Raw genomic sequence first — 25,717 nt, 5'->3', positions numbered from 1 at the left:
TGCTTTCTCCATAAAGTGGTTTGGTTGACTAGTGGCTACTCTACAAATGCTGTAATTCGTACAAAGTGATTTCAGTACTGGGTCCACTTACAGGAGAAAGGTAGGATCGTTTTATGTCAAAACAAGTTTACCCGTTGTCTTTTCTAAGGTTGTGATGAGTAACTAAGGTTGAACATAGCAGGCTCTTAAGCATACTGCCTTATAAGAGTTTATTCAATAGATGCTTAAGCATGTGCTTCAGTTACCAATAAGTTCAAAGACCTGAGTTCAAATGTTTATAGGAGAAGAACATTTAGACGGTTCTTCCTAAGTTTTTTCGTAATTTGACTTCCTCTTGGAAACCCACAGGTCAAATTCTTACCATTTATTTTATGTCACGGATTTTTAAGAAATTAATCTGATAATGTGAGTGGAAACGAGAAAGGATCCCTATGCAAAACGGATGGTCTTCATAATGAGAATGGTTGCCTGTTCTGAAATCACATGCAGAAAGCTACTTAAAAAATATGAGCAGTATTCACATCCAGTATTTGCATCTTCAGCATAACCAGTGTTTACAGCAGTAATGAGAGCATCTCCTCTTTGGAAGACTGGACTCTGTGTCTCAGGGAAAGCAGAAAAGCCTATACCCCTCTTTACAAAGATCCAGGTATTTGATCTGAAGACCTAATTCATGTTCCCAATAAAAACTGCTTTCAAGAGGAGACCTTCGTGGACAGGGTTTTGTTCAGAGGTTTTCCTGCTAATTCAACTGGATTTTCCATAGGCCTTATGCACTCATTTTTTACAACTAGGAGACTTGAAAGAACAATGCACTTCCTGAATTCCTGGCTGTCCAGAATTCATATACTGCGAGTGCTCTGAGCCATACTGTGTCATGTGTGTGCACTCTGGTAGTGTATACCCCATCCATGGCCAAGAGGGAAACGACAAGTGAAGCAGCTTGTATGTGTTGGTACAATTAAAACTAAACTGCAAAAGGAAATGAGGTGATACAGTTACCTGCCATATAGTTAGTACTTTGATCAAAAGATACATTTTGCACATGTAGCTTGTGTATTTTTGGAATATATATTTTATCTTTGAACTTGGGCTACATGAGTATGACTAGATCTGGCACTGCTGCTCTCTACATGGAATACTTTTTTAATGAGAGACAGCAAGACACCATCTGATGGGAGACGGGGAGCTGACCCTGAAATGCCATCACTCTGACAGCTCTCTCTACTCCATATACTTCCCTGCCTGGAAGACCCTTCCAGTAACACTGTTCCAGAATGACTGGAAGCCACTGTCCAGGAGTGAAAACAGATTCTAACAGAACACGGTGGGTCTTCTGTATCCTTTAAACAGAGGAAAATGGCAACAGTTAGGTATTGGAATACAGTGTGATATAACGTACTGGGATTGTGCTTTTTTAAATCCTTTGACCTAGAGAGCACTACAGGAGGAACACAATATTTCAGCTCTCAGGCCGGAGTAGACACCTGCAGGGAGTCAGAGATGATTATATGAAGTCTCAGAAGCTCAAGATCAATCTGTAATAAACAGAAAAATCAGTATCAGGTTTTGCTGCGGTGGAGCGATGGCAGGGCTCAGCCAGTGTATTTGATGGTTTTGTTCCTTAGAACTGATTGAAAGCAAGGAAAGAGGAACTGGGAGTAAGTTTAGGGAGTTTCAATGGGAAGGATGACTGGAAAAAGTCAGGTCTGTGGAAAGAAGTGGGCTTATAGAAAAAGAAAGAAGAATGATGGAAGTTCTGGGGCTTTGGGGAGTCTCTCCAGATACTCGCTAGCCCTCGTGCCTTTGGATGACAGGGTATAGGACACATCCTCCTGCCTCCCCTGCTTCTCAGTGGCTTCTCCTCCCTCCATAGCACGCTCCCATCTTAAAGCCTAGAGACCTCTTCTTTGCTCCTCTTCCTCCCCCAGAGGAAGCACTCACCCAGCTGCAGGGTAGGGCAGGGGCAGCCACTGGCCAGCCGGTCCCACGGTAACAGCCCACGCTTCACACACCCCAGCGTCACCCCCAGCATGATCTTGCAAAATAGGTAGCAAGGTCACAGGCTGTTTACTTTGGCTGTGCCTGGAAGTTACCTTTGCTTATAGCCACTGGTATTGGTGAAAAAAAGCTTCCACAGATTTCAACCGATTTCCATGAGTAAAACTTGAATGGTTTGTTAGCCAGGCCCTTTTTTCCTTGGAGTGTTTGGAGGACGGTCGAGGAAGCCTTCATTGCCATCACTACATTTCTCAGAGCCATTTGGATACTAGCGGTGTTTGTACAGTGGCTTTGAGATGTCTCTGTCAGCTTCTAGAACATGTAACAGTATATACATGGTTCATGTTCTTTATTGCTCCCTGCAGAATGAAATTTTTGAGAATTTTTTCTTCCCCTCCCAAACCAGGCAAAATGATAGTTAGAGTGAAATGCATATAATCCTTTGGGGAAAAACACGGTGTAGCAAGAGTTAAGGACATTATTGACCGAACCAGAAGTACAGCAGTATGCTACTTAAAAAATTTAATCCTGCTTGTGTGCACTGTGTAAAATCAGGTGTAGAAAACAGCTACAGGCAAAGCCTGTTGTAACTCCCTAGTATATTAATGATGACATTTAAAGGATGTGAAATATATATAATGTTTTTTTCACACAAAACATGCCTAAGGCTTTTTGCCATTTAACGAAGGAACAACTGCTTCCTTGCTCTGGAGGACAGAAGACGGTCACTGGCAGGCAAGGATTCAGTCTGGAAGGAACAGAGTGTGCTTTGCTGCCATTGGCTTGTTTTTACTGGGAAGGTGTACAAAATTAATAGAGATGTTAATTCACTATTACATTAGAAGTGAACTTGCCCTTACTATGGCCAAGGACATATCTGTATTAACTGCTTTTGTCTGAAATGAGCATGATTAGTCACTGCATTTAAAAACACAATGCATTATTACATTAAAAAGTTCATTTAGTGTTTTCTAACCAAAGGCAACGGTGGAGGTGCCAAATCACTGATTTTAAATATCAGCAAGGAACCCTAAAAAAGCTGTTCTGTTCATGGGCACAAGCAAGTTGTCTTGAATCAGGGCATCTCTCAGCACTCCTCACAGCCTCTCGCTTCTCAGGTTCTATTTACCTGCTTTGGGACGACTCAGGATGGGGAAATGTGTGACTGGATTTCTGTCAGGGTAAGGCTCCCTTCTGACAGACTTTCTGCAGTAGATCTGCACTGTTAAATATGCATCAAGACTTGCAGACACTCTGGAATGAGACCAATTCCATATACTTTACAGTAAAATGTAATAACACACTACAAATAGGCAGAATGCTTGGGTGGTTTTATAGTCTCCTAATTTTATACAAACCATACATGACTAGCTGATATTCCACATTATTATTTACAGGAGATTGCAAGTATGTAGTTAAGAGAGAAAATCATACACTCTTCAGACTGTGGTCACACACTGTCTTAGCTGAATTTCCCTGCAAAGCAGATACTACTCAAGTTGTACTTAATTATACACACTCAGCTGTCCTTCTGTTTTTCAGTTAAAGACTGAAATAAAGCCTTTTGCTAACACTTGTTGTCAATGCTATTTTACTGTATCAAACTTGCTTATAATAAATATAAATATTTATCTATATTTAAATATTATTTATTTGAATATATTTTTATAAATATACATATATATTTAAATAAAATCTATTTATCTTTAAATGTAAACTTTAAGTATAAATATCTGAAGTTTTCATAAAGATAATTAAAATCAAAGATCTAGATTCTTAACAGACTTCTGTTATCTTGGCCAGGTCTAGCATCATATAATGGAGATTTCTTTACGTGATCGTGAGGAGTGTGAAAATCTCTGTCTAGAAGTTAATGCTGTAATAAGCACCCCCACTACCTGCTAAAATGCACTATAGGAGTTTTGACTTCAGTGAGTACGAAAATTGTGTATTCCAAGTCAGCTCTTCTGATTCCCTTGCATGTTATCCAGAAAAACATCAGGACAGCCTGAAAAGCTACGAGAAGGAAGGAAGGAACCTGTTTTTTATGCATACTCTTTGGAAAGATTGCAATCTGAGAAGGTAGTAAATTTTTGACCATTTGATCCAAAGATGTAAACAGGCTCCTATTAACTTTAACTTTGAATTAACTCCTGAACTCCTGTAGCTTCTAGCTTCTTGTTGGCTAATGAGGTGGGCTTAGGGATTTCTTAGTACCTGTAGTCTGCTTTATGAACAGGACCCTTTGTGAACCAACAGAGAATCTACCCCTCAAACCCCAGTTTTCAAGAATTCATAAACAAATGATCTTTTAAAGATCCTCTTCTTTCCAGATTTGATTTTAAAAATCCCAACAAGCAACCAAATAAACCAAAAAGCAGAAACACCCCACCAGCAAGGGAATTCTTATAATCATCAAGGATATTTTGGGAGATAAACAAGGCTTTTAAACATCTCCCACTTCTAGTGCAACGGAAACAGCTAGAGTAGAAAAGGAAACGCTTTTTATCTCCTGTGACAAAAATCAACTAACAAAGCATAGATTTAAGAAAAAGACAAAAATTGTGATGAAGGAAAAAGTGATCTAAGATCTAGTCAGTGAAGTACTCACTGGCACCGGGTTTGTTTGGTCAGGATTGCTTGTTTGAAATCCGTCTTATGTGGGTTTTTGTCAGAAACTACAACCAAAGCTCCTTTGTCATTACTCAAGTGGTAATCCTCACATTCATAGTAATATCTGGGCACACTTACACAAACAGCTTTGAATTTTCTTTCAATCTGTACTCAGAAAGCCTCATGCCTTGGATTTACTTTTTAAAAAATCTCATCTGTCTTACTAACATCTACTATGGAAGTGTGAGTTATAACATCTATAGAGTAAGCAGTATATATATATATTGTGATATTCTTGATCATTTAAAGAACATTATTTTCTTGATGGTTTAAAGAACATTTAACTCCATCAATAAATTTACTGCTTTGCTTTTGTGTTTGCAGTTACCCACCGATATTCTTAACATTTTTCATATATGCCATTTAGCACATTAGCACTCACAGCCACTTATCTCACTTAGTATCATTGCAGGATTTTTTCATATTAATGTCCAACAAGTCTCTGAGGCATTTTTTTTTTACTCTTTCTACAGTACAGCATTATAAAAATAAATATTTAATCCTTTTGTCCCGTTGCTCCTTTTCAGTCCTTAAGCATGGAAAATTCCATTTCAGTATGAACTTTCCCCAAGAGAGGTCTGAGGTGAGTCTACAATTGTTAATTTTCAATTGAACTCAAGCAATTTCATCCCGTAAAAGCTCTTTGTAGACAAAGCCCATTAATAGTATTATAGTGTGCTAAGCCTAGAATGAGCACTCGTGTGTTTTCTTTGCAAATTAATATTCTGCTGGCAAATGAAACAAAAGCAAGATCATTAGCCATACAAACAGGACAGCAATACCATTACATTTACTAACAGCAGCAAAAGGTAAATCTGCCAAAACCATCTTTGTTTCTATTGAATATGCATCCATTTGACAAACCTTGATTACTACTTGCTTTCTTCTTTTCTGTGTACACACCCTCCACTGAGCAACAAAGTGTGTTCAGTTCAGGACCTTTAGTCCCTTCCAACACTTGAACCTAGTGAAAATATTAAATCTCAATATTCATTTAGTAAGTTCAATTATTTTCTGGCAAGTAATTATTTTGACAAACGTATCCAGAGCATCAGGACACCACAGGTCTTCAATTCATTCTAGATATTTAACTTCAGTCTTGCATTCCTTAGAAAAAGCTGAACAAAATGAGATCATAAGGGTTTTGTGCTAGTTACAGGTTATCATGTTTTATGTGCAATTTAGGTCCTAGATTTTCCAAACCTTACCCCTAGAAGCCTTAGGGAGTGCCTAATTTTAAACAGCAGAAGTATTCCTACTCACAGAACCTTGTAGGTGAGATTTTCAGTACTTCTATTATTTTTACTGGAGTGGTCAACCTCAAAACCTGCAAACCTGAAGATCTGGTCCATGGAACAGGAGTTTCACATCCTAAATAAGCAAGTGAGCACTTGCTATGAAGTTTAAATGGATCCAAAATAAATACACCAGTCTTAGTGCACTCAACTGCCTTGAGATATTCCTATCGAGTCTCAAGTCAAGACCTCAGTGAGGCAGAGGAGGAGGAAACCTGAAAACTGGCTGCCTTCTTGGAACACTAGTTAATCTTTAACTGCTGAAAAATAAGATTTTTTCTACAGCAAGAGTGCATTAGATCCTGCCTTTCAGTGGCAAAACAGAGCTTCCAAGCCCTTAGGCACTTTATTCTCTTAGTTGTTCATTTCCTCCCTACTGTTCTGTGTGCAAGAATTGAACAGATTATTATGACTCTAAATAAAATACTATAGTTTGCTTTCTATAGGAGTTCCTCAAGAATTTGTGAGGCGCAGATGCATTTGCCTATAACAGACATAAAAATGTTTAGAAAACAAGCCATGTGAATAACAAAGCAAATACTTGTAAAGAGTTCCATGACATCAGGTCAGTAACTTTCCTAGTAACTTGAAATTTAAAAATCGTTATCGTCATACAAGTTGCATTTTTATTTGTTCATTATTCTGTAAAGATGTTGCTCCAACATCAGCTGCTGCGGTTCTGTCATCTGTCATCCTTATCCTTCATCTGACCTTCTATCATCTTAACAGGTCAAAAAAACTCTTGTAATAGTGGATGTAACATGTCAAATTGATAGTCCCTTCCATGCTTACTGACATATCCTACATAGTTTCCCAATATAAAGAGCAAACACTTGATTCTTAGTGCAAGAGCTCAGAGTAGTTTTCTGCAAGAGACCCCTACAATTAGAAGATCAAGTTTACAGTTACAAGTGAGCATCTGTGCCCTGGGGAGATTTTCCAAGAGGTTGGGCAGATCCAGCCTTTTCCAGGTGTTGTGGTTTAACCCCAGCCAGCAACTAGAGTACCTCACAACTACTTGCTTGCTCCCCCTCCCCCACCAGTGGGACGAGGAGAATCAGAAAAAAGTAAAACTGGTGGGTTGAGTTAAGAAAAAATTAATAATTGAGACAAAGTAAAATATAATAGTATTAATAACAACAAGTGTAATGAAAAGGAGAGAAAGAGGAACAAAATCCACTGAAGAAACCCCAAGTGTTGCACAATACACTTGCTCACCACTCTGACAGATACCTGGCCAGTCCCCGAGTAGTGGTTGGCCCCTCCTGGCCAACTCCCCACAGTTTATGTGCTGAATATGACATTCTGTGGTACAGAATATCCCTTTGGCCAGTTTGGGTCAGCTGTCCTGGCTCTGCTCCCTCCTGGCTTCTTGTGCACCTGCTCACAGGCAGAATGTGGAAAACTTGAAAAGTCCTTGACGTAGAATAATCACTGCTCAGCAACAACTAAAACATCAGTGTGTTACCAACTTTATTCTTATACTAAATCCAAAGCACAGCACTGCACCAGCTACTAAGAAGAAAATTAACTCTATCCCAGCTGAAACCAGGACACCAGGTTTTGGAGAATGTGAGCCGTGGACTGAAGCCTTCCTTCAGTTAAGCTGCCTGTGTAACAACACAGCCTTTACAACTTGCAAGAACTTTTATAACACAGCATGAAGCCTTGCTGCAGAAAGAGTTATGTTGTGATTCACTAACCAATACAAATACCATGTGATTGGAATGAGGCATTACTAAAAAAATAATCCCTCATTACTTCTTGCAAACACAACACCTGATATCTGCTGATTAGACTCTTGCAGTAGTTGTGGTTACATTTTTAATTCCTTCAGAGATTACATATACAAGTAACAATCCAGCTAAAAGGACAGCTCCAAGGAGTAATGGAGTCTAAGTGACACAAGTAGAAGACAATAATTTTATCACTGTACAAAAATATATTACATACCATGTGGAAAAATAGCTCTTTACTCTCCAGTTTCCAGAAATGTCGCCGCACATTCAATTCTTGCATTTTAATTTACTATCCAGATCTTCAGTATCACCACAAAGCTAAAACTCCCATATTGGGTACAACAGACCCAGCACTGGTAAAAGCCACCAAGTCCCACTCTTCCTTAAATTTCTTATGTATTGCCAAGACTGAGGTGACAGCATCTTTTTTGAATGACATGTAAAGTAGGTCATGAGTGGCATCCTTGGGTGCTTTGATACTTGCAGTGCTCTGCCTAAATTGATTTTCAGATAGTTACATGGCTCTCATTTGAATTTAGCCTGTTAGGTTTCACTAGAAGGGTTCTTGTTCTCTTCGTCCTGCTGGCATTTTCATTTTTTTCCCCTTTCAGCACTTACCAAGTTGCGATGGTAGTTGAAATGCACAATTCTCTTTGGGGAATCAAGCATGCAGAGAATTGCAACAAGGCAGTCTATTACTTTAAAGTTCTGTCAAGCAGAATGCATCTGTATTTCTTTAAGATGTGTATCAAAAACGTGTTATTCTCATGAGTCTGTGCACCTTATGTTTTTGCAATCTACAGCACAGCTTCAGCAGGGTGTCTGCTTTTTATATTCTCCACGAGTTCGAGATGAATCAAATATTTATTCCCCTCCTCCAAAAAAACTGAGAAAGAAGATATTAGCTTGAAAATAGCCTGATGTAAGTGAAAATCTTGTGTGTTTCTTCCTTCAGTTTGTCTTTGTGTACAAGTATCTCAGGTCGGTAGTGCCGCCTGGTACGAGCCTGTAGCAGGCTGCCTCGGGTCTCCTTCTCGCAGCTATTTTCAATTTCACCACTAGATGGAGGTGTGACCCACAGAGACGGGCACCCTCGCTCTCCCAGCCAGACTGCCAGTGGCTCCCATCTCTTTCCTTTAAAAATCTGCAACAGATACTGAGGCCACAAATCCGTGCGATGAGCAAGACGGAGCGTGGGCTGACAAGTGCAAGGCCGTGGTAACTGACTGCCTCGCTTCAGCTTTGCAAAGCACAGCTCCGCAACTCTTCCCACACCGGACAGTGCTTTCCCACCCGCTGCACAGCAGGGTGTGAGGCCTTCACATGCACAGAAAAACTGGAAAAGAAAGACCAAGATGCTAAGATGGCAATTAAGGACATCAATCCTGCCTCTGCGGGATCTTCTCTGAAGGTTTAAAATGACCCCAATAATCAACTGTTATTAAAATGCATTGCTCAACTAAAGTATGCTATAGGTGTTTGAGGAGTATAGCAGCAGCAGCACCCAAAGTTCCTCAGTATTGCAGCACTGCATCCATATTTAAATTTGAAAGCCTCAAAATATATTCTAAATTGTTGGGATGTTTGCATTTCAAGGGTGTTTTCCTTCTACTGTTGAAAAATTATCCATATTAGCAATAAGGAGGTTAGAAAGACGGTGCTAATTCCTGAGCCCTTAGGCGGCAAACAGAAAGAAGACAGAACTGGGACTGAGGAGCAGGATAGCAGAGCAGAAAGAACTACACAGCTTCATCACCAACATCTTTCTGATTCCTTGTCCTACAGAGTAGAAAGGAATCCTATAAACTTTTGTAGAGCTTTGTATATGACATACATTTAAAGGGTATCTATGGTGGTGTGCTCCCCCTGCCCACCACTCCCCCCCACCTGACCTTTATTTCCCATAACTCTGCTCAAGTGATGACCACCAGTGCTGGTCATAGTGGATTTGTCTGGTCGTGACAGCTGCATCCGACTCAAAGTGGATTTGGGTGAGACAGATAACAACACGACAGCCAAGGGTTCATTTGAACAATGCGCCCACCTAACAGTGCTGGTCAAGCTCTGACTCAAGCCAAGTTTGTAAGAAACTAACCTCTGCAGTCGGTATGCAAATAAGTCAATCATCTCACTCCATAACTAGTGGACAGCCCGAGACCCACTGATCTCTTCTGATGGTAGGGGGCTGCGCGCCAGTATCTCCCCTTGAACGGGGACGCCTCTCAAGGTTACTCCTCGGGGCTGCGAGATTCCTTGCCGCAACAGATTCTTGGTAAGTGGCTAATGGCATGCTAAACTTTGAAATCTTAGATTGCGCGTATACAATCCTTTAGATTTAAACTGTTGACTAAGTCTGGATCTGGCCGCACCTAAACTCCCCCCTGAGGAGCAGTTTAGAACACAAGGGAGTCCTCTCTGAACCTCATCACTCAGCGGGAGGGTCTCCCTGACGGTTTTGTCTGACCCTGTCCTCTGCGCAGTAAATACTCAAGCGTACCTTGCCATCGAGTCTTGTTAAACCACTGTCGCATTAACATTGAACTTTGTTAACTCACTGTATTATATGAATAAATACATCGTTGCTGTTTTCTTGAAGGTGAAGTGCATGTTTCCATCCATGACATATTCAAAGCATCTTTTGTGCTAATTGGACCAGACAGACAGTTCCAAGAATACTTAACATGAACATTTGAAAGACTAATGCAACAGTTCCTAGGAACAGACAATGTTTTCCTACAGTGAGCTGCACTGAGGTGGTAATTTCTGTTTTCCTTTAAAGTGTAAGCATAGGCAAGTTTACTTTTTTCCAGAGAAGATGGGAATAATTAAAATAAAATAAATTTTAAAATAATGCCATATTCCTGTGCAGAACATTTATTAATGAAATGCAAAATTGAAGTAAAATAAGTCAGACTGTCACCACAGAATTCAGTAGGGACAGCAATAACTTTCAGCAGTCTCTAAAAGCACAATATCACAACCAACCAGACATACTGCTTCACTTCAGGGTTAAAGTTTTCTCGTCAAGTGTATTATTGGCTAGCAAAACAGAAAACAGCTGCTGAACAGATAACTGGCAATGTTCCAGATTATTTTTATCACTATTTTAGCAAGCCATACATTTGGAATTGCATTTTTAAATGCTTACTGGAGGACAGTTTGACGGAAGAGCCAATAGTTAAATATAGTAGCTCAACTCTCCTTTCCCACAATACATTAAATGGTTGGCCATTGATGTAAGTTATCTTGAACTTTGATCTGCCTTTGAAAATTTCCTTACCTTATGATGCAGCCTTCATGAGCTTAAAATAAAATAGCAACCTTAGAACTTTAATTATAGCTATGTCTGGTAATCCTGCTCTGCTATCAACTTAATACAGAGGTTCATTTCTGACAGCTATCGAAATTCAGCTGCCTCTTCCTTCATGAGTCCATTAGCAAACAAAGATACAGTATAAACTGACTTGCCATTTTCATGGTAATGGGAGATGTAAAGACGACAGAGAGACAGAGCTTTGAATGAAAATAGCCAAGCAAGAAGGAATAAAAGAATCTTGTTAGACTACTTCTAGCATCAGTGCAACTCAGGGAAATAAGCAGTTTTCACCATCAGTTGCCATTGTGCGTTCTGCTTTACATTGCCAAGCCCAGCTAGGGGGATTTTCTAGCAAACAAACTACAATTTGGTAATGCTTTTCCCTTTTTTCTCCTCTTTCCTCTTAGGTCTTGTTAACCAAACTAGTAACACTTGTAGGCATTATTTGCCTTGAGATCACAGAATGGCAAGAAGATGACACCACAGAGAGCCTTTGAGGTCATCAGTCCTGCTCCCCAGACACATGCAGTAGATGGGATCATAGATTAAAGCCCTTAAGCCCCGGAAGATGAAGGCTGCTGGTACAATGTGATAGCATAAAGGTTTTCGAGTTGTTTTTAGTATTCTGATGGGGTAAAATCAGTCTGCTGTCTCCTGGAAGCTGTGACACATGAACTTTCATTGTAATTCTCCCTGTGGTCTGAGTCTGACCCCCTGGCACACTGGAGAAGGCTGTGCTGTGTTTGTAGGTCACTCAGACTGCAGACATAGCCCTTCAAACCTCCTCTTTGGGCAGGGGTTGTTATGGTTCCCTCCTACCACAAACAACAGGGTTAACCGTGGCCGTTTTGCACATGTGCACAACTTCTGAAATGAAGTCCAATATGCTCAATAATTTCACAGTTCACCTAACATGAAATCTGCTCCCTTCCTACTGTCAAGCTATTTAAATCTCTTCCCTCAGTATTTCAGTTAGAAGAAATACAGAGTTTATATCTATTGCCGCATACCCCTTGGAAAAACAGAATCATTAACCTTCCATTTAAATCAATGAATCTCTTTGCTCATTATTCATAATGACATGCAGCACAATATTGCAGTGATCGGAGGTGCATTAAAATTGTGCTTTTGCTGGTTACACATGAAAGATGTGCATGTGTTGAAGCCACTCAAGACCCCAGCACTATAAATAGTGCTCTATTGTTAGTGGAGAAAAGATGAAACAAGTCTCCTGGCAGTGGAGCACAGCACACCCTATTAAATGTTAAGCTCTGCCTGTGCTAAAAGCAAACGGCAACATCAGCCGACAAACTAGCCTGCGGGTAAGGCATATGACTGGGAAGAGTTTGCTCTGACTCTGCAGTTTCCCCAAAGTCACAGGAGCAGCCGCTTATCGTTCTGCCTTGGCCATGGCAGAAGCTGTTATAAGGCACTGGGTGGAAACCCCCGTACGCTACCAAGAGCAGTTTGCTGCCCAAGAGCTGGAAGCGCACAGGCTGGACCACTCTTTATATGCTTTGCCGGGCCCTTCTACAGCTGCACTGAGCAGCAGAAGGTGTGTCACTGAAAGTACAGATGGAGCCAGGAACAGTGTCCCGGAGGAGGAAAACGCACGCTTTCAGGTCTTGCTGGACGTTGTGCAGTTTCGACCTGAAGATATCATTATTCAGACTTTTGAAGGCTGGCTCCTGATCAAAGCCCAGCACGGACCCAGGATGGACGAACACGGTTTCATATCCAGAAGCTTTACCAGACAATACAAATTACCCGATGGAGTGGAGAACAAAGACTTGTCTGCGCTTTTCTGCCACGATGGCATTTTGGTTGTTGAAATGAAGAACTCGGTGGGAGAGAATTAGAACCTTGTCCATAGTTTATTGGTGAGATAAAATAATTCTTAATATAACAAAATATTATCATTAAAGCAACACTGTAGAGTGTAGTAAGCATGTAGCTGTATTTATATTACAGTAAAGGAAAATCTGTATTTATTATTCAGTATGCTGTGTTTATTGTTTGATATGAAATGTTAGACTGCTTGCCTGCAGCTACATATGTGTTGGAAAGCCAGGCTTTTTGGACAGTAGAAAACTTAGGCTAGTCACAGAAAGAGAAAAAAAAAATCTATTTGATATTGAAAATAAAACACGTTTGTGAGTTCAGTAGGAGTAGTTATATTTCTAAGGAATATGCATTTGTTATACATAATGATAATCATCAAAGAAGCAATAGGCAGGTTTTAAGTCTTATGGAAATTTAACATACATACTAAAAAAATCTGTTTTCTAATTTTTGAGATTAAATTCTTCTATCTTAGGCTCTGGAAAAGCACACAAACTGAAGGATACCATCAAGAAAAAAACCTTCTTTCCACCATTCAAGCTTGTATACAAAAAAAAACCCCAAACCAAAAACAGAAACAAACACCCAAATGTGGAAGATTACTTAGAAGTGTGTTGCATGTTTGAGACTAAAAGAAAAAGGAGTAATCACTGACTCTATCTGCTTGAAAACACAGTAAATGATACTTCCTGTCGAAGACAAATGAATCTGAAATAAAACATTCAAAGTCATTTAGAAAATTGGTCTTGTTTAACATATTCTGCTATCTATTAGCAACTGAAGAAAAAATATATTGCTTTCAAATACCCAAAAGGAACAAATTCTTCCTTGTGAAGACCCGGTAATAAAAATGCATTACTCTAGCATGGATGCCTTTATTCTTATGCATTTTAGGTAGTCTTGTTTTTCAATGAGGTGAATATTATATTCTTCATGTTGCTTGGCATGTTAGGCTGAGATGCCACAAGTGTGTTTTTAAGAGCAAATTTTTCTGCCCATGTACAGTCCTACTCTCCCTATATGAACATGGGCTCTACATGAACCTAATTTTAAGTGCCCAGGTTCCTTACTACAGACACAGGTTTCATTTCTCAATGAGTGCCTCTCATTTCATGAAAATGGTAGGGATGAAAAAAAAAATCCACCTACTATATCTAGTATCTGGTCTTCTCAACATTTAAAAAAAAATAGACCTGTAAGTGAGTTTGTAAATACTCAAATTTGAGGAGATCTGCAGCTGCAAGTCAAACTGCCTCCTTTTATGTGTACTAGAGATGAGTATGACTGCTGTGCTATGAATAGTAAAGAATGTGGAATGGAAAGTGCCAAGTTAAATACAGACTCTTTATGATAGCCATCTGCTGTTTGGACAAATCAAAAACATACTCAAATGAAACTGAATACAAAAACAATTTTAAGAATATGAGAAAAATCTGGTGAAGAAAACCCAGGCTCTCACTAGCTGAAGCCAGAGAGTTCCTTTAGTTTAAAATGAAAGCCCTGAGCTTGTGTATCTGCATGTGTCCATCCATTAGAAAGATTTATGTCATGGTTGTTTAGATTTGAAGATATTCAAAGCAATTGATTTTAGAAAAGTGGGTAGTCCAATTCTTGAATTTTATTTATTATTTGCACTAAAACTCACAAGAAATTTGTACAAGAAACGAGAATAAGGTCTGGATTGTAAATTTCCATGATGTGCAATAATATTTTTTTTTAATAGAGCAGAAGTCAAGAACCTAATGTTTTCTAACAAACCAAAGCAAACATAAAACATACGTGCCTCCATTTCCACTCATCCCACACCTTTCCCCTCATATTCCCTGTATTTGATTTGTGTATTGGTTTAAGATCACAAAAAATCATGTTAGAAAATCAAATCTAGATTTTCAACAATTTCAGGTCAAGAAGCTTCATCAGCTAGAAATTTAATGAAAGATGTAACAGGGATTTTAAAAAATTACTTTTAGGTACAGATCAGGATTTAAACTTTACACACCAACTTCATAAAAGCTCACAAGTTTATACCCATGTTTCCATGGCACCTTATGGCACAACTGTTGGGATGGAGTTCAGGGTTACCACTTAGTAATCTGCTGTGGTGATTTTTGTTTACAGAGGATTTTGTAAATCTGATCATTCAAAACTACAGGTTATTATAAAAATAATTATAGCTATGATTGCAGTGATGGTATGTATCCATAGCCCTAGAGATGAAAAAGCTGTTCTAAAAAAAAAAACATAACTGATTTAATTATTTCATATTAGATCATGATTAAACTACTGGAAACTTGTCAAGGAATTAGACCAGACAGCCATAATCATAGTCTGTTCTATATACGTTAATACCATGGTTACACGCAGTCCTGCCTCATGAAACTGCATGGAGAGCTGGGTGTTCGGCTCGTCTGTATCACAGGTCTCTTCACATCACTCTGTGCCCCAGTCTCACTCATGGTGTTGTCAGTCAGAAACCACTGAAACATACCGACCCAAACATGGCAGGGAGATACCCAGGTGGATTTTACCTTTTCTTACCTTTACAAAAGCCTGTGCCCGTGCTCCTTGGTGAATGGGACCTTGCTCTGGCCCAGCACCTGGGTGCTCATGTAGCGGGGACCACACTGGGGGATGGACCTGCCACGGGCTTCCTGTGCTGCAGCACCAAGAACAACACAGCGGAAAGTGCTTCTCTCCTTTTTTGCTGGCCATCTATCAAAAGTTCTTGGATGAATGATTTTCATGCGTTTACCAGAACAACCTCAAAGTACTTGGCAGTGTTTCCCAATTGCCTGGAAAGAGGTGTTTTCATATACTCTATGTGATGTTTTACTTTTATAATCTGATCAGAACTGAATATGAATGTCATGGAGAAAGCTGCTAATATTGCTGATGGACAGCAGAATGAGAAATTTATCAACACAACAGCAAAGGATTTCAGAACAGCTATGGCTTAAGACAGGTTTAAGACATGCTGATGTGGTTAAATTAAGAACCCTGATACTGGCTGCCTACAAAATCCTGGCCCAGAATAAGCAATAAATGCTGCTGCAGGTCTTGCCAAGCAAGTGTTAATGGAGCTTTTTCAATTCCCACCCATGAAGAACTGCCCTGATAATTGATCAGACTGCTCCTCCAAATGGATAATTTCAGGCACAAACATAAACACTATGGAAAATGCTTTCATAGAAGAAAATGTCTCAGTTATCAGCACTAGCCTCCAAAAACAAGGCAACAAACATACATTTCCACATGATTCTTGCAGGCAGAAAGCCCACAAATGCCTTGGGCTTGTTGCCTTTTTATAGTTCCTTCTGCGCCCAGGGCATTTGAGATCTCTCTACACAATCTGATCCTTGTGGTGCAGTGAACTGAGGCTGACACCCATCAGTCACTCAGTAAGGGCTCAGCTGCAGCCCTGGGCATTGGAAAAGGGGAAAGGAAACCCCTAGGGTGTCGTGATGTCACCATTCCCTCTAAGAGGGGCAGGTCTTGTGTTCCTTAACTTAGCTCATAGCCAGGAATCAAAATCTGCTTTTACATCTGAGTAATGCTACAAGATTTGGCTTTTAATGGGATTAGGAATATTTCTGAAAATATTGGGTGCACCCTCTCCTATCTGGAAGAGACACTGACCTCTGTCTTGATGACGACCAGAGACAACAGCTGGCTCTGTCATCCAGAGGAGAGTATCTCCGTGGCCCTGTGCCGTGAGCACAGCAGGTAAGTCTAAGGACTTAGACCTGCACATTATACCAGGGATGCCTGAGCTGGCCCCACTTGTGCAAATTCTGGAGCCAGAAGTACTCTCCCTGTGGGATAACTCAGGTCCAGAAAGCCTGAACTGTCCATCACTCTGCTCAGGCTAAAATATCATCCCCTATTGGAATTATTTTCACAGATGGAGAGACAGGACACACATGGCACTGCAGCTCGGGACTTCATGCCCAGATTAGTGCTAGCACAGGGGTCTCAGCTCTCTAGACCGTGGTGGGCTGTAGCCTCACCACAAATCCCATCATTCTCTATAAAAAGTAACACTTTAGCCACATGGTAATACCGCTGATGCCACTGTTTTCAGGGGGAAGTATGTCTAGCAGCTGCTTGCACAAGAAGAACTGATGCAAGTAGAGAATCACTTACAGTTCCTCTCATGCCCATCGGTGTGTTTGCTGTGCTATGGGCTGACCCCGACCCCAGTGAGCACCCCTCTTTGCTGCCAGAGCACACTGCTCCTGTGCCATGCCAGCTAATGCAGAAGCAGAAGCAGGCAGGTCTGTGCATGGAGAGCAGAGAGGAAACTGTAGAAGCAGGGTGGGCCTTGGCACATAACCAGCAAGGATGGGGATCAGGAAAAACACGCCAACTGGCTCAGAATATATACATAAATATACTGTTGTGGTTTAACCCTGGCCAGCAATTAAGCCCCAGGCAGCCGCTCTCTCACTCCCTGCCAGTGGGATGGGGGAAAGGATCAGAAAAGTAAAAGCGAGAAAACTCATGGGCTGAGATAAAGACAGTTCAATAGGTAAAGCAAAAGCCATGCACACATGATATGGAGAAATAGTGTGAAATGGGGACGCTTAACACCGACTGTGATTGTATATGTCTACTCAGGAATGTGGGTATGGTGACTGGTCATGGGTGCGGTGTCTGGTCACATAGGCACACAGCTCTGAGGAGACAACTACAGTTTTTGAGGAGACGCCTGCCCCTCTCCTCTAACAAAGGGGAGACGGGGAGACGCCTGCCCTTCTTTCTCTAACAAAGGGGCTATTTAAAAGAGAATGAGAGAAGATGAGAGACATTCAAATGCTATCTAGAGGGAGGGAGTGCTAAGTCTCCTTGCTGGAGAAGATGGGATGGTCACAAGAACATGACTCACCTACAAACCTGCAAGACCACCACATTCCAGGAAACGGACTGATAAGCTAATTAACATACGAAGCGGGGTTTAGGTAACAAATATGTATAGGCGCTAATTGAATATTCATTTGTTTCATTGTATAAATGTGGGATGGTTCGTCACTTCGGGTATGCACGCTTGTGGAGGAGCGATCCCCCGTGCATCTGCGCGCAATAAACATACCTACTTTATAACTTTCGAGTTATAGAGTCTAATTCCGCACGTCACACAAGCAAAGCAGAAGCAGGAATTCATTCACCACTTCCCATGGGCAGGCAGGTGTCCACCATCTCCCAGGAAGCAGGGCTCCATCACAGGCAACAGTTAGTTGGGAAGACAAAGCCATCACTCTGAACATCTCCTTCCCTCCTTCTTCTTCCCCCAGCTTTGTATTCTGAGCGTGACATCCTATGGTATGAAATATCCCCTTGGTCAGCTGGGGGCAGTTGTCCTGGCTGTGCCCCCTCCCAGCTTGTTGTGCACCCCCAGCCCCTCGCTGGTGGGGTGGGGTGAGGAGCAGAAAAGGCCTTGGCTCCATGTAACCACTGCTCAGCAACAGCTACAATATCCCTGAACTATCAATACTGTTTCCAGCACAAATCCAAAACATAGTTCCATAGTTCCATGCTAGCTACTATAGAAATAAATGATTCTCTCTCAGTCAAAAAAAAAAATAATATATTTGAAGGTATAATATTGAACACCCTAAAATAAATATTTGACTTCAATAAAAGGAGCATTTTCAAGGGCTAGAAAAGACATTCAAAATTATTTATAGGATGAAAGAATAAATCATCAGCTATCTTCAGCTACATTTTTTTCCGGTTGCACATCCTTCCAAATTGCTCATCCACTAATTTTACATTCCCATCATGTAAACAAAGATACTGTGGCAGAATCTCCAAAAGTTCCACTTGCTCTTAGCAGTGTTGGAAAACGTGGGGCTTAAAGGGTGAGTGCCCTATCTGAACCAGCCACCCCAAAATTTTTACTGTCGAGACCTCATTAACTCAAGCTGATTTACTGTAACCTAGTCAACATGCACAGTCATCCCTCCCATTGGCTCTCCATGGAGTTAGTTTGATCCAGCAAGACTTCCTCACTCAGGTGCCACCATGCAGCCTCCAGGACCGAATGGCATCTCACTTTTTCCCACCACAGTGCCGATGCAGCGCAGAGCTGAGAGGGCAGCTCCGCCAGCTGATTTGGATGCCCAGATGGTGAGTGGCTCTCTGGATGTGTGTGACTCCACATGACATGTAAGATGGGATCAGAAGATGTTTTGGGTTCCAGTGGCAATAATTCCTTAATTATTAGTTCCACTGCTCATTATCCAGGGTATCCCACTCTCCTCTTAGCCTGGACACTGGATGATGTTCCACAGATGATGCAGCAGTACACTGGTGTAGGCATTGAGAGCAGGTACAGCTTTTGTCTGTGAGTGAGCTAATTCTGAGTTTGGATTCGGGATTTGAATAAGTCCAAGTCTTTAAGTCCAAATAGTATTACATCGTAGCTATAATGAAAAATTGGTGAAGGGAAATGATTTTCGGAGCATGGTTTCACAAATAAAAACATAATTCTTGTACTGTCTTACAAGGCAGACAGAAACTCACAGCAGTGACAGCTGTATGCATTTTAACAGTATTTCAAGTATATTTTTTGTAACTTTACCACAATTATCCAAGTTCTGGTGTCATGATCAGTATGCACCACGCAAGATGAACCACAAGTACGGTCTCTGTCTTAATGTATACATGAAGCCTTATGGCTTGATCCTGGAATGAAACTGATAGGGACTCAATGCAGATTAGTAGACCCTGAGGCAAATACATACAGAAATATGAATGCTGAGACTTATTCTGTCATTACTACCCATAGCAATATTTACCTGAGACCTTCTAGAAACTTCAGCCTGAAATGGTTACTGTATGGAGACAGTTAAGATGTACATATTTATAGGATTAAAGGTAGAAGGATTGGTGATGATCCCCAGTGTGATCCCCTGAATAGAACCCACATCATCTAGCTTGTTAATTTCCTGATGAAGCCCATAGTATGTTTGTAAAAGAACCTGTACCTAGGTAAGTCATCAACCTTTTTTTAAAGATTTCAGTTGATGGAAAACTCATCACACCCCTCCATAAATTGTGCAAGTGTTAGTAATCACCCTGGCCAAGAAAAAGCAGGCTTTTCCCCAAACCTCTGAGATTTGCTCAGTGATATAAATTTTACCCTAAAACTAAAAGTAATAGTCTGGACTGTTCTTGGGATGGTCTATTTAATATCCTGATGCTGTGAGGCACAAAGATATGAAAGTATAACACCTGCTGCTAAACACCCTCTTTAGTTCCTAATAGAATGCAAAGGAATTCAGCAACATTAAAAACTGAGAATACAATTTTCCTATACACAGAACAGAAGTATTTATTGAATAGCCTTGGATATATTTAACACCTCTTCTGCATCGCCATTGGCAGTTTTGTCATCATTATGGCATGTTAATCTAAACTATTGATAGGTTTTTGTTTCTTGCTGAGTAAGTTTCCTGCCTGTTGTCCCATTGCCATATAACTTTTAATATAACTTTAGCTTTTCCTCACAACTGTCAATTGGTATTGCTTGCTATCAGCTCCTTAACTTTGGCATTTCTTCTTTCACTTACCCTTTTACGACAATATATTTTAAATTCAGATAATTAAGCTTATATGAACACAGTTCTGTATTTATAGGGAGCTAGTAAAACATTCTTCTAAATGCATAAAGAATGACCACAGGCAGCTTCTGACACTGTTTCTATTAGGAAATTATCATCTCTTAACATTTCACTAATGGTACGGAATGTCCAGTATGCCTCCAGCACTGAAATCCGTTCTAAAACAAAGGTTTAAGAAGTAAGGAAGCAACAGGGTGCACCACCTGTGATAAGGAATTCATACCATTCACCTTCTCACCAATACAAAGACCAAACCAAACACAGCAGAAACCTTCTTCACCACCTCATCCTTTGCAGACCTCTATGTTTGCCAAAAGACTGGCAAAACCCAGGAGCTAAAACATTTGCCTTAGACTAACTTAATGCCATTTTCAGCCACTGAGCTTCTCAGAATGCCTTAGCTCTTGAGCTGACTGAGGAAACACGAACATATCCATGGCCATCCTTTCTGTACTCTGTGTTCTCAAGCAATAACACACAGTTTCACTCAGAATTTAATGCCACTGCCTCCTGCTAGCAGAATGCACTGTCTCAGCTTAAACACAAGCACTGAGAGAATGGAAGACACTTTGATGACCAAACTGCCATCAGAACTGGTCTGTTGCGTAAGTGAGAAATTGTTCTGGTTTCCAGGCTGAGACTGAGAAGACTTATAATGTTCAGCAATGGACAGTAAAGGCTCACAGAAAAACTAGAGTTAAGGCTCATCGTCCATCCTGATCAATTGACAGGTATAACCAAGGAGTTGTGACTCGTCCTTCACTCTGAGGCCAGCCTCTGCCAGATACCTCACTGCACCGGACCATAGCAATTTCAGCATTGATGTGAACCTCTTCAGCCCAAAGAACCCAAGTCACGTATATTGCTAGAAGCCAGCAACATTTATTTTCCTGTGATAAACCCCAGGGTTAGCCCTGGCACAGAGCCTGCTAAGGAGGTCCTCTTTGCAATTCCTCTATCCTGGGTAGGGATAGAGATACCTGCATGCAGGAAATGAATGAATACTCAGTCCTTCATTCTTGCTATATTATATTTTATTCATCCTAGACAATGGGTTTATTGCTGAGATAATTTCATTTTCGTGCCACATTTATATGGCACATGGACATAACGTTGGCCTCACCTGGATTTCCTTACCACTTAGCTCACAGTCTTGCTTTTTATAAAACGTTTGTGTGATATAACAAGGGGAAATGGCCTCAAGTTGCACCAGGGGAGGTTTAGATCGGGTATTAGGAAAAATTTCTTCATCTAAAAGGGTGGTCAAGCATTGGAACAGGCTGCCCAGGGAAGTGGTTGAGTCACCATCCCTGGAGGTATTTAAAAGATGTGTAGGTGTGGCACCTGGGGACATGGTTTGATTTAGTTTAGTGGTGGACTTGGCAGTGTTAGGTTAACGACTGGACTCCATGATCTTAAAAGTCTTGTCTAACCTGAGCGGTGGATTGCAATACATAAGACTGAGGTTACTCCTCAAGGACTCGTGCAGCTTGGGCTAAAGCACAGCAGGCTCATGCATCCTCTTTGTCTGTGTCAGTGTTTACATTTAGGAGGTAAATTCTTCCTGTATGCGTGTCAAGGGGCTGGCAGTTGACATGGCCCCGTTCGTCTATAACCACAAAAGACTCAGCACCATCAGAACGTCTGTCTAGCACATAACCCTACTGCCACTGCATATGTAATGGATTGATCTCGACAGCATTCTTAGATGGTTATGAAACATTATCCCTTCAGACAGGGAACAGAGACAGACATGCATTCCAAGCTATATTAAATGGAGAGTTGAGAATTTCTGAGTAGCAGCCATCAATTACACAGGCTGGGACTGAGATAGCTAATATGTATTGTGAAGGTCAAACAAGAACCTCAGCATTTCTGCTCAATTATCTCTAATTTTACACAACCTAGTTTGGAAAAAGCTATGCAATTTCTGCTTGATTTATGATCCTGTTTGAAAAATATTTCATTTTCTCCTAAACCCCGCTGCAACTTTTCCTGAATTCCATAGCACACTATAAAGCGTCCCTATTTCTGGTACCTATTCAGTGTTTTAAGTATGATTTCACAAAACATTTAAAAGCTAATCGTATTCGATCTTTTAAAAACTGAAAAAAGAATACTCTTAGAATAACATATTGGTCTCATTCATTGCATTTTCTTTACTGCTTTGCTAGTTCAAAGTCTCCACTTCCTTTTAGTGTAGCAACTTCAGTGTTTAAAATCATTTCGTGCCCTCTAGTGGCAGCCCTGCCGGGTACCCTGAACTGTGACATTCCACTTACACATGATGTAGAGATAGAAGAAAAACAGTTTATTCCTCTTTTAAGTGAAATTTGTTATCCGTCTCTGTAGTTTAAAAGAATTAAGATCATTTGTATTTATGATAGGATAGTACCGCCAGCAAAACAAAATCATCTAAAGGTGTAGTACAAACAACAACAAATAAAAATCAATACTGAGTAAGCATTTGACAGAGTTTGCTCGTAGAAATCATATTGATGAAAATTGGCCTATTTGTAGCCATTTTCTTGCACAAAGCACTACTCCACGTGCTTCCTACTGGGACATTGTTCAATATCCACACTGTTTTTCCAGGGTCCACAAAGGGGTAGCACCATAATGAAAAGGGTAAGTGCCACCAGAACTTCATCTCTTCTCTCATGGAAAATCACTTTGCTTTTCTTACTAAAGCAGCAGTCAAAGCAGAGAGGAAAATTAACAAAACAAAGAAGGAAAGATTTGGGGGCCTCAAGGAAAACTTACACAGAGATGAGACACAGTCTTTTGGTTTTGGTTTCAGAGCCTTTACTTGTTCACTTTTCCCTAATTCAAGTTAGCCTAAAATCCTTACCTTTTCCCCAAAATGTTCCCAAATGCTTTATTTTAAGCTTCTGCACCTAAGTAGAAAAATAAATAATGTTGCTTTTGAACACCTCTCTCAGCATATATTCTCAGAGGTCTTGAGATGCCTAACTCCAAACTAAAAAAATGAGATATCCCATACACAGACACTGGTAGCCATTTGGCTTTGGTTTGGTTTTGTTTCACCCCCCAAATTACAGATCCCTAGGAATACATTAAAAAATAGACATTTTCACTGAATTATAGGTTATCAGTTTCAATAGTGTCAGAGTAACATTCACTTTTAAAATCTAATTCCCAGTGAAGATGGTAGAAATTTCGGATCAAGCAAAGCATTCAGATGCATGCTTTGTGCAAATGAAATGCTGTAAGTCAGTATGTGCTATCCTTATTTTGAAATCCTTGCTTCTGCTAGTCAGAACAAGAAACAAAGCTCAGCCAGTCCAGCTTTTCTCTTGACACTGTAGATGGTTACTGATGGCCTAGGAAGTAGCTTCTTCAAAGCCTTTAAAAATCTTTTTTAGGGTGGCTTCTAATTTTGCAGGATGGTTTTCTTGAAAATAATTGTTGAGGTCTTTTAAATGTTAATTTTAACATCCACAACAGAGTGCCTGCACACAGTGGCAATCAGAATAGGCCCACCTGTTGGAGAAAGATGGAAAATGTCATTTACAACCACGTTACTGTTCCAAATTCTCTTTGCAGTTTTGTCCACTAGGAAAATAATATATCACACTTTTCTTTTCATAATTTTGCCTTATTGATGGCATTACTGCCTGAAAAACCACGACTCAAATTTATGTATTTTTGTTAAGATCTCATGATAAAACTGGAAGACTTTAGGGAATAACTACTTCACTGGTCTGTATTTATTTATTTAAGAAATATTATTCTCATTAGTTTTACAGATCTTACACCTTCAAATTCTCCTGGTAGCAGTTTTTGCAGCTGTTGAACTTGATGCCTTTGCCTGTGTCGGTTTGAGACACAGATACGGAGCTGGTACTTACTAAGATGCCAGATCCAATGCGCCAAGTCGGGCAGGGGGAAGCAGGGCAGCTGCCACATGCGCCCCCGGACCCAAAGGAGTAACGTAGGTGCCCAGCTCAACATTGTCCCTTCGTCCTGCCCTAGCTGTGACACCAGCAGCCTGACAGGCGTCAGTACGACCACTTGGAGCAGCAAAAGCCCGTTTCTGGACTGGCTCTGCAGCTGAGCAAGGCAGCGTTTGCCACTCCAGGTTGTTCAGTGAAAGTAAATCTTGAATGTGTGCATTTACACAAATCAAGCAGATCAGCATAATTTCCAGTACTGATCACCTCATGTGAAAAAAAAAAAGACTATTTCAGAGGAAGCAGCATTAATAATTAAGGACAGTGAAATTAAGATGAATAGGACTGAAAAGTTTGGAAAAGGAGTTGAATCAGATGCAGTAAAATACACATTAAACAGTAATTGGTATAGAAAAAAGCAGATTGGGAGACAATTTTCTGTAGTTCAACCTGTGAGTATTCACATGAATGATCAAGACTGCTCAGATCAACCTTAGGAGTGCCTGTGGAAGGAGTACAAAACCCCGCCACTCATCTTGATTTGCAGTAGTCAGAATCTAGGCGAAATCTAAGACCAAAGTTAAACCGATTCACATCTGCCTCCTGTGGGGCTTTAGCCCTTACTCCAGGCTGTCCACATGGGTAGAGGGCAGCGTGCCGGGCCGTGGGTCAGGTGCCCTGGCAATCTGCATGCAGCATAAAAAAAAACGTGTCAGCACCTAAGGCAGACCCTGGCAGCACACCCGCGGCAGAACACTGCAGTTCTCCTTGATAGGAAATCAGCTCTGGCAGTTCCAAGAGCACTGACAGATGCTGATGCAGGGCTGGAGAAGCTCCTCAAAGCCTGCTGGGAGTGGGGTAGTCATGACCGCGCCAGATCAGGGTGCTTCCACCAGCACCAAGTGAGCTGGCAGGGAAATCCCAAAGCCTTGATACAGAGTCGTATGAAGTCAAGGTCATCAGCTGCGCCATTCTGGGCAGCTGCCAGGTCTCTCTCGGGAGAAAATGTGTGCTCCTCACTTTAGCACTGTTGTCGGTACTCAGAATTGCTCTCTGTAAGCTTGCTGCTGTAAATTTAGTGCTTCAGTCTGGAGGTGATGGCACAGGTGATACAACGTGAACACGTTCCACTGGGCTGGGGACCAAGGATCTGGTTGTGTGGTGACTTATTCTGTTCTTTGGGCACTATTGGTATCGGCTAATTAAAAACAGGCTTCCAGAGTTAAGCAATAAAGGAATTTGGGACTAAAAACCTAGGCTGGCCTAAGCAAATGTCAAGTACACAAGCCAAGCAACAGAAACAGAAAATCTCCAT

General features: G+C 40.8%; 1 protein-coding gene across 1 annotated transcript; it reads left to right on the top strand.

Annotated features, from left to right (window-relative positions):
• The first annotated feature begins 11,401 nt into the window (after positions 1 to 11,401).
• On the top strand, positions 11,402 to 13,592 carry HSPB3 (heat shock protein family B (small) member 3). The gene is made up of 2 exons (XM_040580960.1): positions 11,402 to 12,904; positions 13,342 to 13,592. Exon 1 carries the CDS (start codon positions 12,434 to 12,436, stop codon positions 12,881 to 12,883), a length of 450 nt encoding a protein of 149 aa, XP_040436894.1. The 5' UTR covers positions 11,402 to 12,433; the 3' UTR covers positions 12,884 to 12,904; positions 13,342 to 13,592.
• The last annotated feature ends 12,125 nt before the right edge of the window (positions 13,593 to 25,717 follow it).

The sequence above is a fragment of the Falco naumanni genome, chromosome Z (assembly GCF_017639655.2).
Source record: "Falco naumanni isolate bFalNau1 chromosome Z, bFalNau1.pat, whole genome shotgun sequence".
NCBI lineage: Eukaryota > Metazoa > Chordata > Aves > Falconiformes > Falconidae > Falco > Falco naumanni.
The sequence above is the reverse complement of the archived record's forward strand: the minus strand, read 5'-3'. Positions and strand labels throughout refer to the sequence as shown.

What these genes read in the sequence shown, in the direction of transcription:
- HSPB3 (XM_040580960.1), top strand. Translation starts at nt 12,434, where the DNA reads ATGGCAGAAGCTGTTATAAGGCACTGGGTGGAAACCCCCGTACGCTAC.